Source organism: Chelonia mydas, chromosome 15 (assembly GCF_015237465.2).
Source record: "Chelonia mydas isolate rCheMyd1 chromosome 15, rCheMyd1.pri.v2, whole genome shotgun sequence".
NCBI lineage: Eukaryota > Metazoa > Chordata > Testudines > Cheloniidae > Chelonia > Chelonia mydas.
In genome coordinates, this window is record NC_057856.1 from 21,997,974 (window position 1) to 22,017,400 (window position 19,427).

The 19,427-nt window shown below is 43.1% G+C and overlaps 1 protein-coding gene across 2 annotated transcripts in view; it reads left to right on the plus strand.

Moving 5' to 3' along the window:
* Nucleotides 1-19,427, plus strand: part of TMEM132D (transmembrane protein 132D) — a 388,920-nt gene that overhangs the window by 166,315 nt on the left and 203,178 nt on the right. For both annotated transcript variants that reach the window (XM_043529569.1, XM_027830716.3), the window contains exon 3: nt 3,626-3,772. In XM_043529569.1, coding sequence (XP_043385504.1) covers nt 3,626-3,772 — 147 coding nt within the window. The remainder of the gene's footprint in view (nt 1-3,625; nt 3,773-19,427) is intronic.

Sequence of the window (19,427 nt, forward strand, 5' to 3'; positions counted from 1 at the left end):
CACAATTGACTTGGAAAATATCCTAAAGTATCTCAGCACAAAGAACAACAGGAAATGCTCCCAGATGCACTTGGGTGAGTGCAGAAACAGAGAGGACACAGTAACCTGGGTAGAGCTTTGCAGTGGGGATGCTCTCACCTGGGCTAGGCTAACATAGGTGCTCAGACCCGGTTGCCAATCACCCAGGTTAACAAAGCGGTTTAGACACACCATAATGAAAGAATGTGGCAGTGCAGTGTGTTTTTCCCAGCCCAAAAGTAAGGGGTCTGGGCTGAATGGAATTTATCAAAAACTTACAAGGAAGCGATAAAGTGTAGGTGAGAAAAGATGAGCATAAACGTTTGTTGTTTTGACTACTTCTCTGCTTTTTATATATCTGTGGGTGAATAAACAATACGTTTGTTTTGAAGTTGTTTTGGGATCATGTCAACCCCAGTGGGTCACAGGCTCCCAGAGAGAAGTTTTCTTGCAGATTTCAAATAACTTTGGGCCTGTTGTGTTACAGGGGGGGCTGCAACCCACAGATCCAGTCCAAATGTGGTTGAACTGTGGGGTTTTTTTCCCTAAGAGAGATGCAGGAAGAGATGCCTTTGGGGTGCATTCAAGAGGGGCTGCAAAGGGGTCTAAAACACAGCTTGCCTTGTAACCATGGCAGTCAGACACAAATTTAAAAAAAGATTTGGAAGAAGTAAATTGAAGCCTGACAACAGTCATATAAAAACTTCAAGTAGCTTCACTTTTAGGTCTGTTTGTTGACAAATAATGTACCTTTTGTTGGCATTAACCCAATCTCTTCCAGGTCACTCCTTTGTAATTAAGTGTAAGTGCCAAGGTAAATTGGGTGAAGAGAATTCTGCAGTGCAATATTGGCAAACAAAATAGGAGGACGCACCTGAGAAAATGTATGAAACTGGCTTTTGATGGAGTCAAAGCTTTGGTGGTAATTACAGGAGCATGTATAACTGACTGCACTAAAAAGAGCTAGTAACCTCTAATTCTGCAGAAAACAGCAATCTAGTTCTATTATTGTTTTCAATAAAATTAAAGGTTTAGGGCTTGTAAGAGATGACTAAATTAGACCTTATCAAAACCCTTTTAAAGAAATTCTCAGCCTTAGACTGCAATTATTCCAGGAAGGCATGCAAGAGCCCCGGTTTGTGTTGAAACATCAGAAGTGAATGTCAAGGGTAAACAAGCTCAAGTTGTCTCTCTGTTTGTGTGTCCATCCTGCTGCTTTGCTACACCACACCATCTCTTAAAGAAATGCAGCTAGAAGATAACAAAGGAGAGAGGTAGTGGTTGCAGTTGTATTTTTTGGTACTTTTAAAATTGTTTTTCTATGGAAACAGAAGATTCCTTCTAAGTCTGTGGCCACTTCTTTAGCAGAACTGAGACATTGGGTCCAATTCTCATTTACACTAAGGCAGTGTAAAGGAGAATTTACACCAGTGAACTGCGGATGTAAAAGGCTACTAGTATGCTAGAGAGGAAAGATGGTCTGGCTAATAGTTAGGGTGCTAGCCTAGGATGTGGCAGACCTGGGTTCAAGCTCCTGCACTGCCAGAGATTTTCTGTGTGACCTCGGACAAGTTGTTTAGCATTTCTGTGCATCCGTTTCCCAACTGCAAAATGGGGTAAACAACACTTCCTTGCCTCACAGGGTGTTGTGAAGTGCTTATTATGGTAATGGGGTGTATCTGCACATATAAGTGCCTTATGTAGATTCATACCCATTTTGTACTGGTGTCAATGACTGTGCTAGGTGTGGGGCAGCAATGATGCAGACCAATTTTCCCATATGAGTCCCTTCATAATGTCCTAATCCCACACTGGCCTGCTATAATTAGCAGTACAGTTTAGATGACCACTCTGGAAAGCTGCACCAGGCGTGCAAGTGGCAGTGTGAATGTGTGAATTCATAGTCACAGCTGCCTGATCCCGAGAGGTGCTGAGCACCCACAACACCCAATGAAATCATTTAGGTCCAGATCATGAACAACATTTCGGCTCCTAACTCCCATGTGGGCCTTCCGTTAGTTCTCACTTGTGGGACAGAAAGTAGGCAGAGCAGGGAGAGAAATTTCCCATCACTACAGTCATTGGGACTAGCTGAAGTTGCAGACTGGCATCAGTTTCCATCCACCTTGCCTTGTTTTTCTTTCTCTGGCACACACTCTCTAGTAAACCTGCCTGGCCTGCAAGTTAATTCCCCAAGCTCTGATCAGGCCATTGGTCCGTCTTCCTGAGGGATCTTTATAACTATGAACGGACAGTGCACCCTGCGTACGATGCAGCATATTGTGAAATTGGCATAGAAGACTCTGAGCACAAATTATCTGGTCTCCGCATCATAATTCCTACTGATGAGCTAAGGAAATTACTAAATAGTAATAGCTACCATTGTGCTATCAGAAGAATAAAATAGATACCACCTATCACCTCCAGTCTGTAGAAGGAATCCCATGCCCCTTTTTACTTTGTCAGGAATCTGTTCTTAAAAGATTCCATAGGAAATCTTGTAGAGAGGGAGAGCCAGTAATGCTTTCTACCGTTAATGACATCTCTGTGTTTGCAAAAAGTATCACTCACATTCCGTTTGTTTTCTTAATGAAGGACTTGCCAGCATGCTGAATGTATTTTTTATATGAGATTTTGTATATTTAATTTGTAATTAAACTGGCATCTCCTGACATCTCATGTGTTGGGATATTTGACCGAAATGTTTTTTATTTAAAAAAAACCAAAACTTTGAAAGCCAAAATATGACATCACTGGAAACTCCCAATTCACCAGCATTAAATAAAGCTGGAGTAAAAAGGGACAATGCCAATGTGGCTTAGTGCACGCATTTAGATGTTTTTGTGGGCGGGGGGGGGGGGCGGGGAAAGAAGAGAGAATTAGGGGTTACAAAATTGGAAATTAAAAACAAAAGAAAGAAAACAGATTACTAAATTAACTATTTTCGCTGCAGCACTGGTAACCTCAAATCAGCTGCATTGGGATACTGCATAAGAACCAGGAAATGTGTCTCTGTCTCTCTTTCTAGCCAAGTCTTTCTAGTCTTAACCACTCCCATCACCGTCTTGCAAACAAGCCACAATCTTGCAAACAGGTACAGGCAAAATTTTGTGTACTTACTTAACTTTGTGCATGTAAGTAGTCCCATTGAAACTGGACAACCCATTTGTGTAAAGATAAGCACGTGCCTAAGAGTTTGCAGGATCACGGCCTGTAGAACCAATGAGGGCCAAAAGCATATTGAGTAGGCTAGTTTCACTGTCAAAATGACACAGAGAAACTTACAATCAGGTAGTATAAATGGTGACAAATTGTAGCAGAGCTTTAAAATTCTTTTGGTTTTAGCGATTTAATGTATTATGGGAAGAAAATATAAATACAGATCTATTTACCATTATATCACTAACATTATTATCTTGACACTGTTCCTTTAAACTATGGGGAGGTTTAATTCCATTATACTTTACCTCCTACCAATGTGGTCCATCTGTAATGAGCTGCAGCATCTCCAGAGGACCAGTAATGAGAAAAAAAATGAAGATCCATGTAACAGCTTGGAAATGAAATTCTGTATCTAATTGTTGACATATCCTCTTGTTCCTCTTAGGGCAAAGGTGAAGAAAGGTGTGAATATTTTCAGTGTAAGAGCCAGCAGCCCGTACTTATGGGACATTAGAGAGAGCGTGGATTATACTGGGAAATATGCACCAGCTGTCATTGTTTGTCAGAGGAAATCTGCTACCTCGGAAAACAGGTAGGTCATTTACAATAGTTTCACATTTTGTAAATGAGATAATTTTGCTTTTTTCAAAACAGATGTATCTGCTTTGCATGGTAATTAATAAAACTTTTATTATAGTTTCTAAATACACACAGTAAGTGTATAAATGGAAAAACTGATGCTGTCTTTAGTTTAAAATATTCTGCTTACTGTACTGTATATACTCTAAATCCATTTTGATTGCCTAAATGAAATGAAAACTACCAGGAAATGTTCATTTCACAGTGTTTAAAAGGACTTGCCTCATCTCTCTGAATTTAGTTCAGCCAGGTTGTTTAGTCTTTTCAAATTATTTGCTTCTGAACTGGTCAGGCATTATATTAGTGGCTTGTTAATTACAGTCTTCAATTTGTATCCTTAGCTTTTGAGAAGGAACTAAGAAACACATACCAGGCTTCAACCCATGTTCTTGTCAGTGAATTTTTAATCCACATTCAGAGAAGTGATATCCAGATCTTAAATTCACATGATACAATAACTTAGGTAGGACACTGACTCCAAAAACAATATTTGATAGCAGTTGTTCCAGTTTCTAATCACAGTTGAGTGTTTTTAAGAATAAATGTTTGATACCTTTTTGTTTCACTTCATTCACTGTTCCTGGGGAAGCGTGGAGAGGGGAGATCATGTTCGTAAGGAGCTAACTGGCTAGAGATTTGTTATATTAGTTATTGTTACTATTAAACTTGCATGATGAAGATGAAGGTCAGATTCTGAAGTGATTTACCTGCTGTGAAATGCCATTGCAATGTATTGGGTTTGCACAGGGTGCAAGATTTGGCCCGTTTTAATGAAAACCCTCTTTACCTCTAGGTAAACGGGAAGCTTGGTGGGTCTGGAATATAGGAAGGAGGGGAAGGGGGACTTCCTTTACTTTCCAGACATAAATCTGTTTCCCCCCACACACTAGAATTCAATTTCAAAATCCCCCGCACAGCCCCGCTGATATGGTATCCTCCACTTCCTCCCCTAAGCAATATATCATCTCATAGCTGGCTGAATTTAAGTGGCTGGGGAAGGAATCTATATATGCCCAAGGTCACAGCCTTTTCCTCAATAAAAGAATCAGAAAGCTTCTTAAAAAGCCTGATTCAATGCTCACTGAAGTCAAGGAGAGTCTTTTCATTCATTTCGGTGGGCTTCGGATCAGGCCCAAAGCAATTATGATAGTGAATTATCTCCCACCATCTACCCTTCCATTTTTTGGGGCTGTGTTCTGCAGTATAGCGCAGCATGGGGGGAGGGATAGCTCAGTGGTTTGAGCATTGGCCTGCTAAACCCAGGGTTGTGAGTTCAATCCTTGAGGGGGCCATTTAGGGAGCTGGGGCAAAAATTGGGGACTGGTCCTGCTTTGAGCAGGGGGTTGGACTAGATGACCTCCTGAGGTCCCTTCCAACTCTGATATTCTATGATTTCCCTGCTTCTCTTTCAGTAATGGTAAAATGTAATGTGTTATCAAGGATGGAACAACATTTGGCTACTTATTCCATTTCAGTGTTCTCCTAAGCCTAAGCATTCAGTGCCTGCCCTTAAAATGTGCCAATTTTCATTAGATCATTACATAAGGTTAACCAGTAATTGAAGTATCTTCCCTATCCTTCCACATGCTGACTATAGGGAATGACTTAGTAGTACTGCAAATATGGTAGTAATGTGAGTTAGGCTCCAGTCCTGCAATAAGCTCTGCATGAGCAGACCCCTGTATCCCAGCAGAGCACCATTATTATCAAGTCTGTGCCCATGTAGAGTTCATTGCTGGTTTGGGGCCTTAGTTATCTAAGGCAGATGAGAACAAAGATTAATTAGGGGGAGCTAGTCAGGCTTTTAGGTTGACTAGGTGGTATCCAGGCCAGGTCCTCAAAGGTTCTGGACCCATGCTGCTTATTGTAAGAAATGTAACTCAGTATCTATTTTGAATTTAATTAAAACACTTATAAAATCAAGAAAATATATCACCAAAGCTAAGCTACTACTATCACTAAACTAAAAATGGAGCATTACAACAATCAAATCAAGATCAAATTAGCAAATTAGACTCAGTACTGGACTAGAATTACACCCTCAAAATAACTGAGTGATCAAATGAATGCTAAAAATAATCAATTCTTATGACGAATTTTAAAGAGGATTCTAAGAAAATAACTGTCCACTTGTTTTTAAATCCTGATTAAAGAATTTTACCAAATTTATCAGATCTGTCATTTAAATGGTTAAGTATCTTAACACTGAAATCAGAATATTTACCTAATGTCTGGACCACAATTTTACAGCTAATTAAAGCTTCCTTGTTAGACTTAATTTCTTGTGTGGTGGCTAAAACTTTCCTTCCCCTCCCTCCAACACAGATACTGTAATACAGACCTCAATAGAACACTGCCCTGAGATTTCTAGTACTTTGTGCTCATTGTTGAGCGAGACAGTTTTGTCACTTGTGCTTTTGGGGCATAATTTTGCATCACTGAAGGAGTTCTGGATTTACACTGCTGCGACAAGTCAGACCGGAAGTCTGTGGTGGAGCAGAGATTTGGATTCAGGTCTCCTGAGTTCCAAGCATTCTTCCTTCTTGTGGCAGCCTTGTTTAGGGAAGCAGAAATGCTCAGCTTCAAGTTGCATATAGGGCAACTCTAAACCGGTAAAAAGTTTCTGCCTCCCAGTATGTGCTCAGACACAGAGTTCTTTATGGTTATTTGGGCAGATAATATATGATGAATAATGAAACAGAAACCCAAAAGAGAAACCGAAGGATGGCACAACTTGATGCTTCAGTCAATTTTCAGCGTTTCCCAAGTCAAAGCATTTCTGAGTCACTGATTCATTCATAGAGAAAGTTATTTCTATAAGCTTTTTTCTTGTGGTTTAGGTGGAAATGGAGGGAATTTAAATAGAGGGTTGTACAGTGTAAGGACTGTACAGATGTTACAGGTATCAAACTCATCTACTAATCATAGAGGTCATGATTTAGTTTGTTATAAATTTACACTTGCATGAGGGTGAATGTGAAGAATCGAGGAGTGGGGGGGATCTTATGGTTGCGTCTCCATTAATCTGGAATGTTGTCACCAGCCTGTAATAAACAGGGCACTGAAAACGTCAAATGATATTTGACAGCTGTGTTTAATTAGTTATTCTGATACAGACTCATAATATTTGCTGTTAATATTCATTCAAAAACATCCTGCTGGCTCTGATAATATTTATATGTTAATCCTGTTATGATAAGCTTTTAGTGCCAAAACCTCTCAAAACAAAAGAGTGATATATTTCAAAACTTATATAAAGAAACGTTCAGGCATCCCGTTAAGTTTGTCACTTGCACAAGTGTCTCCTTAAGCCGTGAAATTACACCTGTCACAGTAAGTTAGCTTTATTAACACTATTTCCTGATCCATGTAAAACTATCAGGATCACAAAAGCATGGAATCTCAAGTTAATTAACATGGCCACCTTTGCATTCCTGGGATCAGATCTCTGATTTTTAAGAGTAATTAAACAATATGTATATAGAGTCTGAAAAATTTCTAAAAGAACTCCAGAAGCAAACAACTTGATAAGAGTTCAATATTTAACTGTTATCCATTCTGCATATTTAGCACTGTTAAACATGCAAAGATAAAGAGGAATTATTTGCCAATAGGAGCTCACTTCCTCCTCATTATAATGCAAAATAGGCATGAGTAATATTTAATAAGGAAATCAACATCCTGAATAAGGCATTCCTAATATTTTAGATTTCATTTACATATTAACCAGCATAGTGACAAAAAGAAGTTTTCAAAAGTAAAACAAAGTCCAGAGTTTTTGTGACTACAGGAAGTCAGATGGAATAAGCAAAAATAAATGGGTATACTTGAATGGGACTTTCTAGATGATATCATGGTACTGTCTAGATGAGTTTATTTCCTCCATTCTAGATAACGGTAAGGACAGATTTGTGTTTTTGTATTGCCCCGTGTGACCTTGGACAAGTCATTTAGTCTCTGTGCACCACAGTTCCCCAGCTGTAAAATGGGAAAGATAGCAACTCCCTACCTCATCGGAGTGTCATGAGGATAAATACATTAAAGATTGTGAGAGGCTCAGATGCTACAGAAGCGAGTGCCATAGGTACCTGAAATAGATGACAGTTAAAGCTATAAAGCGACTCTATTTCTGTTTAAATCAGCGGTTCTCAAACTGTGGGTTGGGATGTGTAACAGGGTCCATGACCTGCCCCTCTTCCTGGTTCCCACTTGCTGCCCCCAATAAGGCTCAGAGGCTTCAAGGTTGTGCAACACCCTGTGTCTTTATTTATTTAAGGTTATCCCACCACTAGTACCTATCTATATACAAGCTTGACAGGATTAGTCCCCTCCTTTACAGGCAGAGTCAGCGTTCAGCTAGGAGGCCTCCGATTCCCTCCCTCCCTGACTGACTCACTGACTTCTCCCTGGCTGCCCCTGGCCTTCTGGCTCCCTCCCAACCTTTATCGCCCTTGGCTTGTCAGGCCAGCAGGGTGTTGCCAATCCTCAAGCCGGCATCAGGCCTTTTCCATCAGCCCCAATCTGTTTCCCCTGATTGGAGCTAACTGAGCAGGGGCTAATTAGGTGCTTTTGCACCAGCACCCTGCTACAGACCCCAAAGTGGGTCGCGACCCCATTTTAATGGGGCTCGGGGCCAAAGCCCGAGCCCGAGGGCTTCAGCCGTGGGCAGCAGAGCTCAGGTTACAAGCCCCCTGCTTGGGGCTGAAGCCCTTGGGCTTCGGCTTTGGCCCCCTGGACTGGGGAGATGGGGCTTTGGCTTTGCCCCCCTGCCCAGGGTAGGCTGGGATCAGGCTTAGGTCCCCCGTCCTGGGGTCCTGCAGTAATTTTTGTTGTCAGAAGGGGCTCACGGTGCAATGAAGTTTGAGAACCCCTACTTTAAATCCATGAATACTACATTTTGTCAATTGAATGTATATTGGAGAATTCAGGATATTTTTCCATCCACCCAGGTCAAAAATAGGGGTGGGCAAACTTGGAAAGTCTTGGAGAAGTCTGGATCCAAACTAGGCAAATCTTCTTAGTCCCCAAATTCAGTGAAAATGTAGCCAGGCTTTGTCCTGAGATTTCTAGTACTTTGTGCTTATTGCTGGGGAAGAAAATTTGCCAAGATGGGGTTTCTTACGATTTTTTACCACTTATACTTTTGGGGCATAATCCTGCACCCTTGAAGGAGTTCTGGATTTACACTGCTATAACAGACTGTAGTCCGAAATCTGGCCGATTATTAAGGGAGTCTATGGGCCAAATTCGGCTTTCAGCTGCATCTGTGTGGCTCTCACTGAAGCCAATATGTGATAATATGTATATGTTAATCCTATTACAATAACAGCCTATCACAATTCCTCTTCAGCTGATGGCAGAACTTGTCCCTGTGTGTCTCATTTTCCATGAAGACGTATCCTAATCTGAGGTACTTAAATTTTCTCCACAGTTATCCAAAGAGTATGAGATAAACTAAATATTATCTGGAGATAAGAGTAGAGGGAGCATATGGTAACAGTCCCTTTGATTTACCCACACTTCATTTTTATTACATGCAGTCTGGGATGTTTAGTATCCCGCATTTCTCGTTTTCAAATCAAGTATGGAATCTCACGTTAAATTATTTAACATCTAGTTTTGGTGTTATAACTGCAGTGAGTTACTGCCTCGTTCCTGTACGTGTTGCAGCTGCCATTACATTTGATAAGGTCTCTAGGGTGCTGTAATCCTAAAATACTGTGCAGCTTTCTCCGCTGGAGCTACAAAAGCAACAAATTTGACATAAATAACAGTCTAATAGCAACAATAATTATATCACGTGGGTTGCTGGTGTTCATCAAAATGCTTCGTAAATGTGGTCCAGCATTGTAGATCACCAGGGATGTTTTTTTCTCCAAGCTCCGTTTTCACATAGTTTTACCCACCAAGTATATATTAACACTAGGGGAGAGAAAATGCTCTGTTCAGTAGAATTACCAAAACAAAAATAAAACAAAAACACTCCATGGTATGTGTCCCATCCCATATGCTCTAGTTGATCTGAATGTAAATACGTGGACTTGAAATTTCACTGAGCAAATAGTAATATAAGCCTTATGGACTTTTGGACTAAATATACCTAGTATGTCATTGCAATAGTTCTACAAGCAACGGGAGGTTTTTTGTGTACGTGTAGGTAATTGTATGACAACCTAAGAGCATTTTTTGTTCTCCAGAGGAAAAACCCCACCTGCGTGTGTTATGTTCAGAGAGATCAGCTTCACTTTGCATTCTTTTGGTAATGTAGTTTTTCACGTCAGATTTGCCTGCCTCTTTTTCAAAGCTCTCCATGGACTCATCTTATCCTACTGCCCTAAGCTTATGTCCACCTGCTCCCTGAGCTATAAGCCGTGGCCCAGCACCTTGTGTAGTCATTTTCACCAGTGCAAAATCTGCTACAGCTCTGGTTTGTAGTGTTTGCAGCACTCTGCACTGGTGTAAATAGCTACATAAGGTGCAGGGCAATGGTGCAGGGTAATCTCTGGCCTCTTTTCTCTACTGCCTTGACTTTCTGAACATATATTCAGCTTGTGTCCCAGCTGATCTCTTTGGTGCTTTACAAAATCCTCCAGTCTTGCCTTCCTTGTTTTTCCTTCTGATGCTCCATGCTTGGGGGACTCATTGTCACTTGGTTTTACTCTGTTTATCTGAACCCAAGATCTTGAGTCACTTCACCTCTTTAAGCCTCCTTTGTTCTGCTCTGGGCTTGCAATGATCCAGTAACTGAGAGCAGAATAAGTAGGTTTGCCAACTTTCTGACTGCAAAAAACTGAATAGCCTTGTCCCGCCCCTTCTCTGAGGTCCCGCCCCCACTCAATCCATCCCCCCTCCCTCCGTGGCTCACTCTCCCCCACACTCACTCACTTGCTCATTTTGACAGGGTTGGGGCACAGGAGGGGTGAGGGCTCCAGCTGGGGGTGCAGGCTCTGGGGTGGGCTGGGAATGAGGGATTTGGGGTACAGCAGGGGGCACCAGGGTGGGGGTGAGGCCGAGGGGTTCAGAGCATGGGAGGGGGCTCTGGGTTGGGGTAGGGGGTTAAGGTGCAGGAGGGGGTGAGGGTTCTGTCTAGGGGTGAGGACTCGGGGTGGGGCTGGAGATGAGTGGTTCAGGGGGCTGGAGGGAGCAGAGGGAGGGAGTACAGGGTGTGGGCTCTGGGAGGGAGTTTGTGTGCGGGAGGGGGCTCAGGGCTGGGACAGGAGGTTGGGGTGCAAGAGGGGGTGAGGGCTCCGGGCAGGGCTTACTTCAAGTGGCTCCTGGAAGGGGCCCGCATGTCCCTTTTGGCTCCTAGGTGCAGGGGCAGCCAGAAGGCTCAGTGCGCTGCCCCCAACCACAGTTGCAGCCCCACAGCTCCCATTGACCACGGTTCCCAGCCAATGGGAGCTGTGGAGCTGGCACTCGGTGCAGGGGCAGTGCGCGGAGTCTCCTGGCTGCCCCTGCACCTAGGAGCTGGAGAGACATGCCGGCCCCTTCCGGGAGCCGTGTAGAGCCAGCCTCTGTGGCCATCTGGACTTTTAGCGGCCCGGTCAGCTATGCCGACCGGAGCCACCAGGATCCCTTTTCGACTGGGCGTTCTGGTTGAAAACCGGATGCCCAGCAACCCTAAGAATAAGGCCCACTTTGCATATTGCTTTGGGAGTGTGACTAGCTGCTGATGAGTGACATAGAAGCTGTGACTGTCCTGATGAGGACCCTGTGACAATCACCACACTTTAGTCCTCTGTAGCCCAGACTGCAGTAATGTGTTCTGCTCTGGGCTGCCCTAGCTGTATACTTGGAAGCTCCAGTCATTGCAGAAAGTAGTTAGCTACTTCCTGAGTGGAGCAAGATACAGCACATAACACTTGGTCTAGTCACTGGCTTGTTTTTTGCATACAAATGCAACTAAAGACATTGCAGATTACCTTTAAATGCTAAACAGTCTGGGCACCCAGTTACCCCGACAGCACTTCTTGATTGGGACCCCAGTTATGCCGATTGCATTTTACTGGGATATTCTGACTGTCAGCTTTTTGGGGAGTAAAACTCTTCTGAACCAGGCCCAGCCTTTGGGATTTCACTTCCCTTGGTTGTCCGGCTTCAGGGTGAGCTACAGCACGTAATGCAAGGCTTGTTTAATTTTGTGCACTCGGTTTATGTTCTAGCTTTGGTTGATTACACGTTGTACTTGTAACCTCTCCTCTGCTGCGGTCTGCTGACACGAACCAGGAAACAGCAACTGTAGTGCCCCTTGTTGAGGGCTGCGGATGCGATTTGTGGTGTTATAGAATTAATTTTTTAAAACTGTCCGACATAAAATATTAAATAGAAAATGTCAATTTAATCAAATAATTAACAAGATTTTCAAGTGACTAGTAATTTTAGGTGCCTTGATTTGGGGGGGGCTCAAAGACGCCTTAAAGGGGCATTTTCATAAAGCATTAATCACCTGCCCTTTGAAAATCAGGCATCTTTAAGGTGCCTTAAATTCAGCACTCCAAAATTAAGCCATGTAAAATTACTAGACAGCTTTGAAAATCTTCCTCTAAGCCACTATTAGGATCTGGACTGTATTAAATCAGGGAGAGATTATATGTTAATTTCATCCTGAAATATCAAAGTTCAGTTTGATTCTCCCTAAATGCCTGGGAAGAGAGAGGAGTGATCTAAGTCTCCCTGATTTTTTTCATCAGTTATAAATGCCCCTTCTCTGGCAGCTCTCGAGGCCCACAATGCACATCAGTTTGTTTTCAAAAAATTAAAAAACTCTATGCTGTTCCAGCCATCTGACTGTTTAATTGTTTTGGTGCCCTGAAAGTACCATATAAGTCTCTCCTCAAAAACGACATTTGAGCTCTCAGTATTTCAGGAGAGATTAGGCAGAACAGTTGCAAAGCCTCAATTTCTTGCTTAAAACTTGTATTAAGGCTTTAAAAAAATATTGATTAATAGCTCCTTAGCGGATTCACATGTCAGTTATGCCAGTGTAAATCTGGAGTACCTCCAGTCTCTGCAGTGGATTTCTGTCACTGTAACCCATACAGAATTTGGCCTGACTGCTTCACTCTTCTCAATATTAACCTCTTTTCTATAATTTTCATAACAAAAGCTCTATTTTGTTCATCAGGAAACCATCTTTTCCTTAAGTATGTCTTACTAGTGCTAATATGTTAGAGAAATGCATTGTGCTCATCTTCTTGCCGCAAATCTAAGAGGAAGAGATGAAATATTAACCAACAAATCTTAGACAAAGGCACTATTAGGGGACTTTTTCTACCTGTTTGTTTGAATGAGGCTCATTCATTTAAAAAACAAAAAGAGTCCAGGCAAACACTTCAAAGGCATGTAGATAAGCTCTTGGCATGTTGGAGGTGGACCTAGTATCTATAGCCATGACATTTAGATAAAGAAGGTAGCACAGGGCACTTCAGCTGTCATTACAAAGATGAAGATTTCTTTTAATCTTTGCTGAACTTTAAGGTGCTCCAGAGGGAACATAGCAGGGTTTTTTTTGTGAGCACAATGTTATTACAAATAAGGTATAAGTGACAATTAATGTTGAATTGTTAACATAATCTCTTGCAGCATTCTGCAAGAAAAAGGATTCTTTCCCTGGTTCAGTGGAGTATTGCTCTTTTCAAATGAATTATTTGTAATAACTTATGTTTGTATAGCTCCTTCCAATCTCCAAAAGGTTTGCAAATGATGGTATACAGGAGTTACTTCAGTGGTAGGGGCTTATCACCATTTTTAAATGATTAGAGGTGCGAACACCTCTGGGGTGCAACATACATAATTTAGCAGCTCACAGCAACAATATTGAACAGTTTAGGACAATGAGCTTGTGTCTCCATTCCGCTAAAGCCTTTTTACACAACCTTGGTAACATAAAGAGACCTTAGGGTGGTGGGAGGGTCGGGGGCAAGAGAGTGGATGAGAACATCCCCCATGGAAGGGCCTCCCAGCTAGTGAGCTTCCAGCCCACAGCATAGTGGTTTCTTGGGTTATAACCAGAATTCACTGCAATATAGCCATTCTCCACTGCCCTGGACCCTTCTGGGGCAGTAGGAAGCCAAGTATAAGTAGGTGCAGCCCTGGGTGCCTTCTGTGAGCCCAGAATATGTGGGTTTAAAGCCAGTATTGTCCCACATCTTGTGTCCCTGTCCCAAGTGCAAGAATGGAGTAACTGAGAAGCAGGCCCAATGTCTCCTTTATGCTGGCTCTGCTACATCTCCTAGAGAGAAAAAACCCAAGGTTACCATGTTTCACTGCTCATTGCAGGTGTACAGGCAGCTACGCAACCGATGAGCCTGATCCAAGGCCCAGTCAAACGATTAAAGATCAGTGGGCTTTGGGTTAGGCCTGATTTGCCCTAGAAGCTGACTTCTCTTTCCTGTCTGGCACGCTAATTGAGTGTGTTGCTGTGACAGTCCATGACAGTAAATAAGCCAGTGGAACTGTTGGAAAGAGTGACAGTCTTGATGTTGGCCTGATAAAGCCCTGAGCAGTTATATGCCAGATTGTAGTTGCTGACTCTCCACCATCTCCATTGCTAGAAACCAGCACTCCCTCTCCATAGCTGTACGTCAAGCCCTTCTGAAAAACATTTTCACACCACATAAAATGTCAGAGTAGAAGGCAACCTGAGAGAGAATCTGCTTAGTTCAGTTTGGATCAGTTCCATGTTCCACAAACACTAGCGTCAGGATGACCTCTCCTGACCTCATTTCAACAGTGACCCTGGGGTGGGACTTTGAACAGAAGGCATTTTGGCTTCAGGCAAAGTGTGCCGTGCTTGTAAGGCAAGATTAATTTAATTTCCTGTCCTATCTCATCTGAAAAGAGGGGATCAGAAGTAGAAATTTTTTATCAGAAAAAAATCATCTATATATTTTTGAATTAAATTGTATTGATTTTTTGTATGAAAGAAAGAACAGAAAACAAGGATACAAGCATTACATATCTCTGTACCCCCAAAGAAAAGGAAATCCTGTACATGCTGTTAAGTATATAGCAAACCTAGCAGAGTACCTTATTCAAAAAAATCAACTAAGAATTTAAGAATGGGAACCCTAACATCACCGTCATCATTGTCAGTTACTGATTTAGCTCAAGAGGTAGAGGTCTGTGGTGTGACTGATAAGCAATTACATTACATTTTTTCAGAGGATTCTGGGTTGAAACTCTGCTGATGACCTGTGCTGGAAAAAACAGCATATGATCATGTCATTGAAGATTGTATTGCAATGCATACATGGAGGCAGAAATAAGATTGCCTGGGTCATTTTCATACATTTTAAGGAGTTCTCATGGCACACAAAGTTCTCTGTGGCACAAGATGTTGGTGATCTGACTTGTATCCTCTCGAGACCTGAGTTTAACTCCTTCTATAAAGTTAGCTCAGTAGCCGACTGATTGTCTGACTGGGCTGGAATGCCAGAGCTTGTCACTTAGGAGCCTCACAATGATTTTTCAATAAGTCATCCTAAATGGTCAGCGCCTGTAAAATCAGTGAATAATACGAATACTTCAGGTTTTTATCACCTTCATCAGAGGGTCATGCCACAAGTTACTAAGCCTCAAATGCTCCTGTAAAATGGGTAAGCCAAGTGAATGATGCAGCAGTTCTCAAACTGTGGGTTGGGACCCCAAAGTGGGTCGCAACCCCGTTTTAATGGGGTCACCAGGGCTGGCTCAGACTTGCTAGGGTCTGGGGCCGAAGCTGAGGTCTGAGCCTCATCACCTGGGGCTGAAGCTGAAGCCCAAGGGCTTCAGTCCTGGGCACTGGGGATTAATGTATTTGATGAACACAATTGAACCCTAAGTAACTTGCCTAAGGTCAGGCATTGAGTCAGTGAAAGAGCTGACGATAGATCAGAGAGGGCTGCCTCCTTGTCGCCTCCTCTAATCACTGGCCCATGCGGCTGGGGTGCACATGCAAAAATTCTCCTCTACTGTGTTTTTCTGCCGTGTGCAAGTAACAAAAGACATTTCCAACTGTTTGGATACGTTCATACCTATTTAACTTCCTTATTTTTATCCAGGTGTTGTCCAATGCAATAAATATAATTTTAGTGTGTGTGGGAGGATTTTCCTCAGGAACCTTCAAGACTCATAGTCACCAGGCAAGCACTCTGTGTGTCTGTGATAGTTAAAATTGTGTCCTCTAAGACACTGATAGCCCCAGATCCCTTCCTCACAATTGTAGTGGGACAGGAGGAGTTTACTACTTACTGAAAAGAGAGAGAGAGCGAGCAGCCTTCAACCTGTGGAAAATCTAATGTTAAATCTAAAGATTCGATGTCATGAGCAATTATCTCCAATTTTGCTGTGAGTTTTCTTTCCCTTGGAGGATATCCCCTGGGAAATCATTTTAATTACTCTGTCAGTTAGAAGTGGGCAGGTGAGAGAGCTTGTTAAAGCATGAGTTAAGGTTAGGAGTGGGGCTACGTGTGGTGGTGTAGAGTGAGAGGGAATCCCACTTTGTGGCAAGAAAGTCATTGGAAGTTAATTTCCCCTTCTCGGTCAGCATACAGCATGCAGCACAAATTGGAAGGCTAGTGTCAGTATGTGGCGTAGTCTAATATGTATTTAGACTTTTCAATTATTCCTATCTAAATTCTAACCACAAGTACAAAGATGAAATGCAATGAATATTGTTATTTATGTCATACTGAGTGTCTTTAATGGCTTCTTCTCTTAATGGATAGTTTTATGGATAAGAGGAACATCCAGAATGGTAGTACTGAGGATTTAAAATAGATGCTTTTGGAAACCCTCATGATTCAGGCATCACCCAACCTCGAGTTAATGAGGTTAGAGAGAATCTTTCTCTATTTATCTTAGGTACTTATATGCTCATTACCACAGAATCTGAGCACCTAACAACCTTTAACATATTTCTCCTCACAGCATCCCTCTGAGATAAGGAACTGCTATTATCCCCATTTGACAGATGGTAAACTGAGGCTGGAAGAAACTAAGGGCTAGATTTACAAGGGAACTTAGGTAGGGTGATGCTGAGCATTGCCACACCTAACTTGTAGGCACCTAGAAAATCACTGGGATTCACAAAGCCTGGGTTAGGCGCCTAGGCTCCCTGTACAATGCAGGGGGAGAGATCACCATAGAATGGGATTCTCCTGGGGTTAGGTGCCTCTGCTGTTTCAAGGAGGAAAACATGCCTCAAAACTTTTAGCCCAGTGGCTGGGGAACTGACCTAGGATGCTGAAGACCACTGGTTCAAGTGCCCCCCTCCACATAAGGGAGAGAAGGAGTCTGAACAGGGATCTGCCACCTCCCAGGTAAGTCCCCAGCCACTAGGGCTAGTCTGGTGTGAGTCTCTCTCAGCATCTCCTGTTGATGCTGCTCTACTGTGAATAAAATGAAAGAAGAAGAAAAAGAGAGAGAATGACTCTGTAGCCTAGTGATTAGAGCATTCACCTGGGAGGTGGCAGACTCAGGATCTCACCCCCCTGCTCCAATGCTTTTTTTTTCTCTTTTTTTAATTATCAAAGTGGAACAGCTTCAATAGGAGAGACTGAGGAAGCCCTGATCAGACTATTCCATATACCCCATGGTTAGGGCACTCTCCTGAAAGGTGGCAGATCTCTTCTGTCCCTCAAGCGGAGAGGGGGCATGAACCAGGGGTCTCTCACATCTCAGGTGACGACCCTAACCACTGGGCTAAAAGTAATGGGGAGGTCATCATCCTTCTCCCATGTAAGCTTGTCTATAGGGGCCTCTTGTGGTCAGTGGGTTCTGAATGCGGCTACTGCATCAGGGGAGTTAGGTAGTGGAACACCCATCTGTCCCTGGGTCATGCATCACTCTGAGGCTTAGATGTCTGGACCTGGCGTGGAGCTTCAGTGCGCATACCCAGAGGCAGAAACAGAGGTGCCCTGGGGACATTTTACTGCTAACATTTAGATGCTGAGAGGGTTTAGGTGCCTCCCAGGTTCAGCAGAAGCTGTGCAGGTGCTTCGTGAATCCCAGTGGGGCCTGATTCTGGGAATTAGGCTCCTAAAGTAGAGGTTTGAAACCTACGTCCTTTTTGGAATCTAGCCCTAAGTGCCTCTGGAAGGTCTGCAGCAGGGTAGGGAAATGAAGTGGGATCTCCGGAGTCTGAGGCTAGTACCTGGGACTTGGGTAGCACCCTAACCACATCTTTCCCCTCTTTCTAGGGAGAAACTTTCTCTGTGGGCAGATTATTCCATAACTACCTCCTGCAGGGCTTGTTGCACCTTCCTCTGAAGTATCTGGTACTGGCCGCCGTTGGAAACTGGCTACTGGACTATGTGATTCAATATGGGAGTTCCTAGGGGAACACCTACTTCAGTGGGACAACAGGCTGGCTGGCCGGCCACAAGGGATGCCTGTTATACATAAATGACTCAGCTATAAAAGAAGAGAAACTTTAAGACTCGATTTGGGTGTGTGGCTACAAGGCAGAACTGTCCCTTGCAACCCCCGTATGTGGGGGTTGCGTAGCTGGAGTGTGCAATAAACACTCCACTCCCCTCTCCGGTTTTCTATAGGAAACAAGCAGTTCTTGCTCCATCCCCCCCACCCCCACTCAGCCTTCTGAGAATGAGTTCCAGCTTTAGGTGTCATTTGAAATGAGTTTTCCTGTGTTCTATGGAGCCTGCTTTCAATTTGCACCTTTTCCTAAGGTCTGGATCTTTTATATTGAACTGTGCAGGTTTATGAATTTTGTTCTTTCTGTATGATGCGCTGCCAAAAATTGAGCATGGGAATGCACAGAAAAGGTGCTACACAATAATTTATACAAAATTACATTTTCGCAGAGGATGTGGGGAAGAGCATTAAGAAGGGGGAGGGGGAACAGAAACCAAACTACCTACACGCCTTGTAAAGGATGCCCAGGAGGCCCAGGAGACTAGCTTATGGTTTGATTCTATGGTAAGGTCCTGGAATCATTATTAGGATAGTATTTCATTGCCACTCGATGCTCCATAGGGCCTCATGTTTCTCCATATAAGAAGTGAAATATCATCTTGCATGATAGGTATATTTTCTGAGATGGACTTTAAAGCCTCTGGCCTTCGGGGAGCTGACGGCTCAGGTGAGAGACTTCTAGGTCTTTGATTCAAGCCCAGCTCAGGTTGGTAGTGACTGAAATTTACCATCTAACGGGGGATTTGTTGCTGGGATTCAGTTTCTAGTGGGTAGATACCTACATGACAAACACATACCATTGCAATTCTGTACCCATGTTGGCAATGACAGAAAGGCCAAGGACTGAACGAGGACTCAGGTATCCTACCGACGCTCTCCCTCCCCCTAGAGGTGTTTCCTCTGTGCCGTGGCTGGGGTACATGGACCAAGTGGTGGTTGGGAGGGAATGGGGGATGCTTGCACAGCTGCTACCTGTGTTGAAGCTGTTCTCAGTCTCAATGCTGTCTCCCTGGCACTTCTCGCAAGCACTGATTCGATAAACATAATATTGAATGTACCATGAACTAAACTTAATATCACTGCCTACACCCTCTCTTACTTGTAAAACTGGCTGTCATTGTCTCAGGGATGTTGTAAGACTTCGTACTTAACCTCCACTTGAAACCATTGTTATTACTGAATGGCACCTTAGA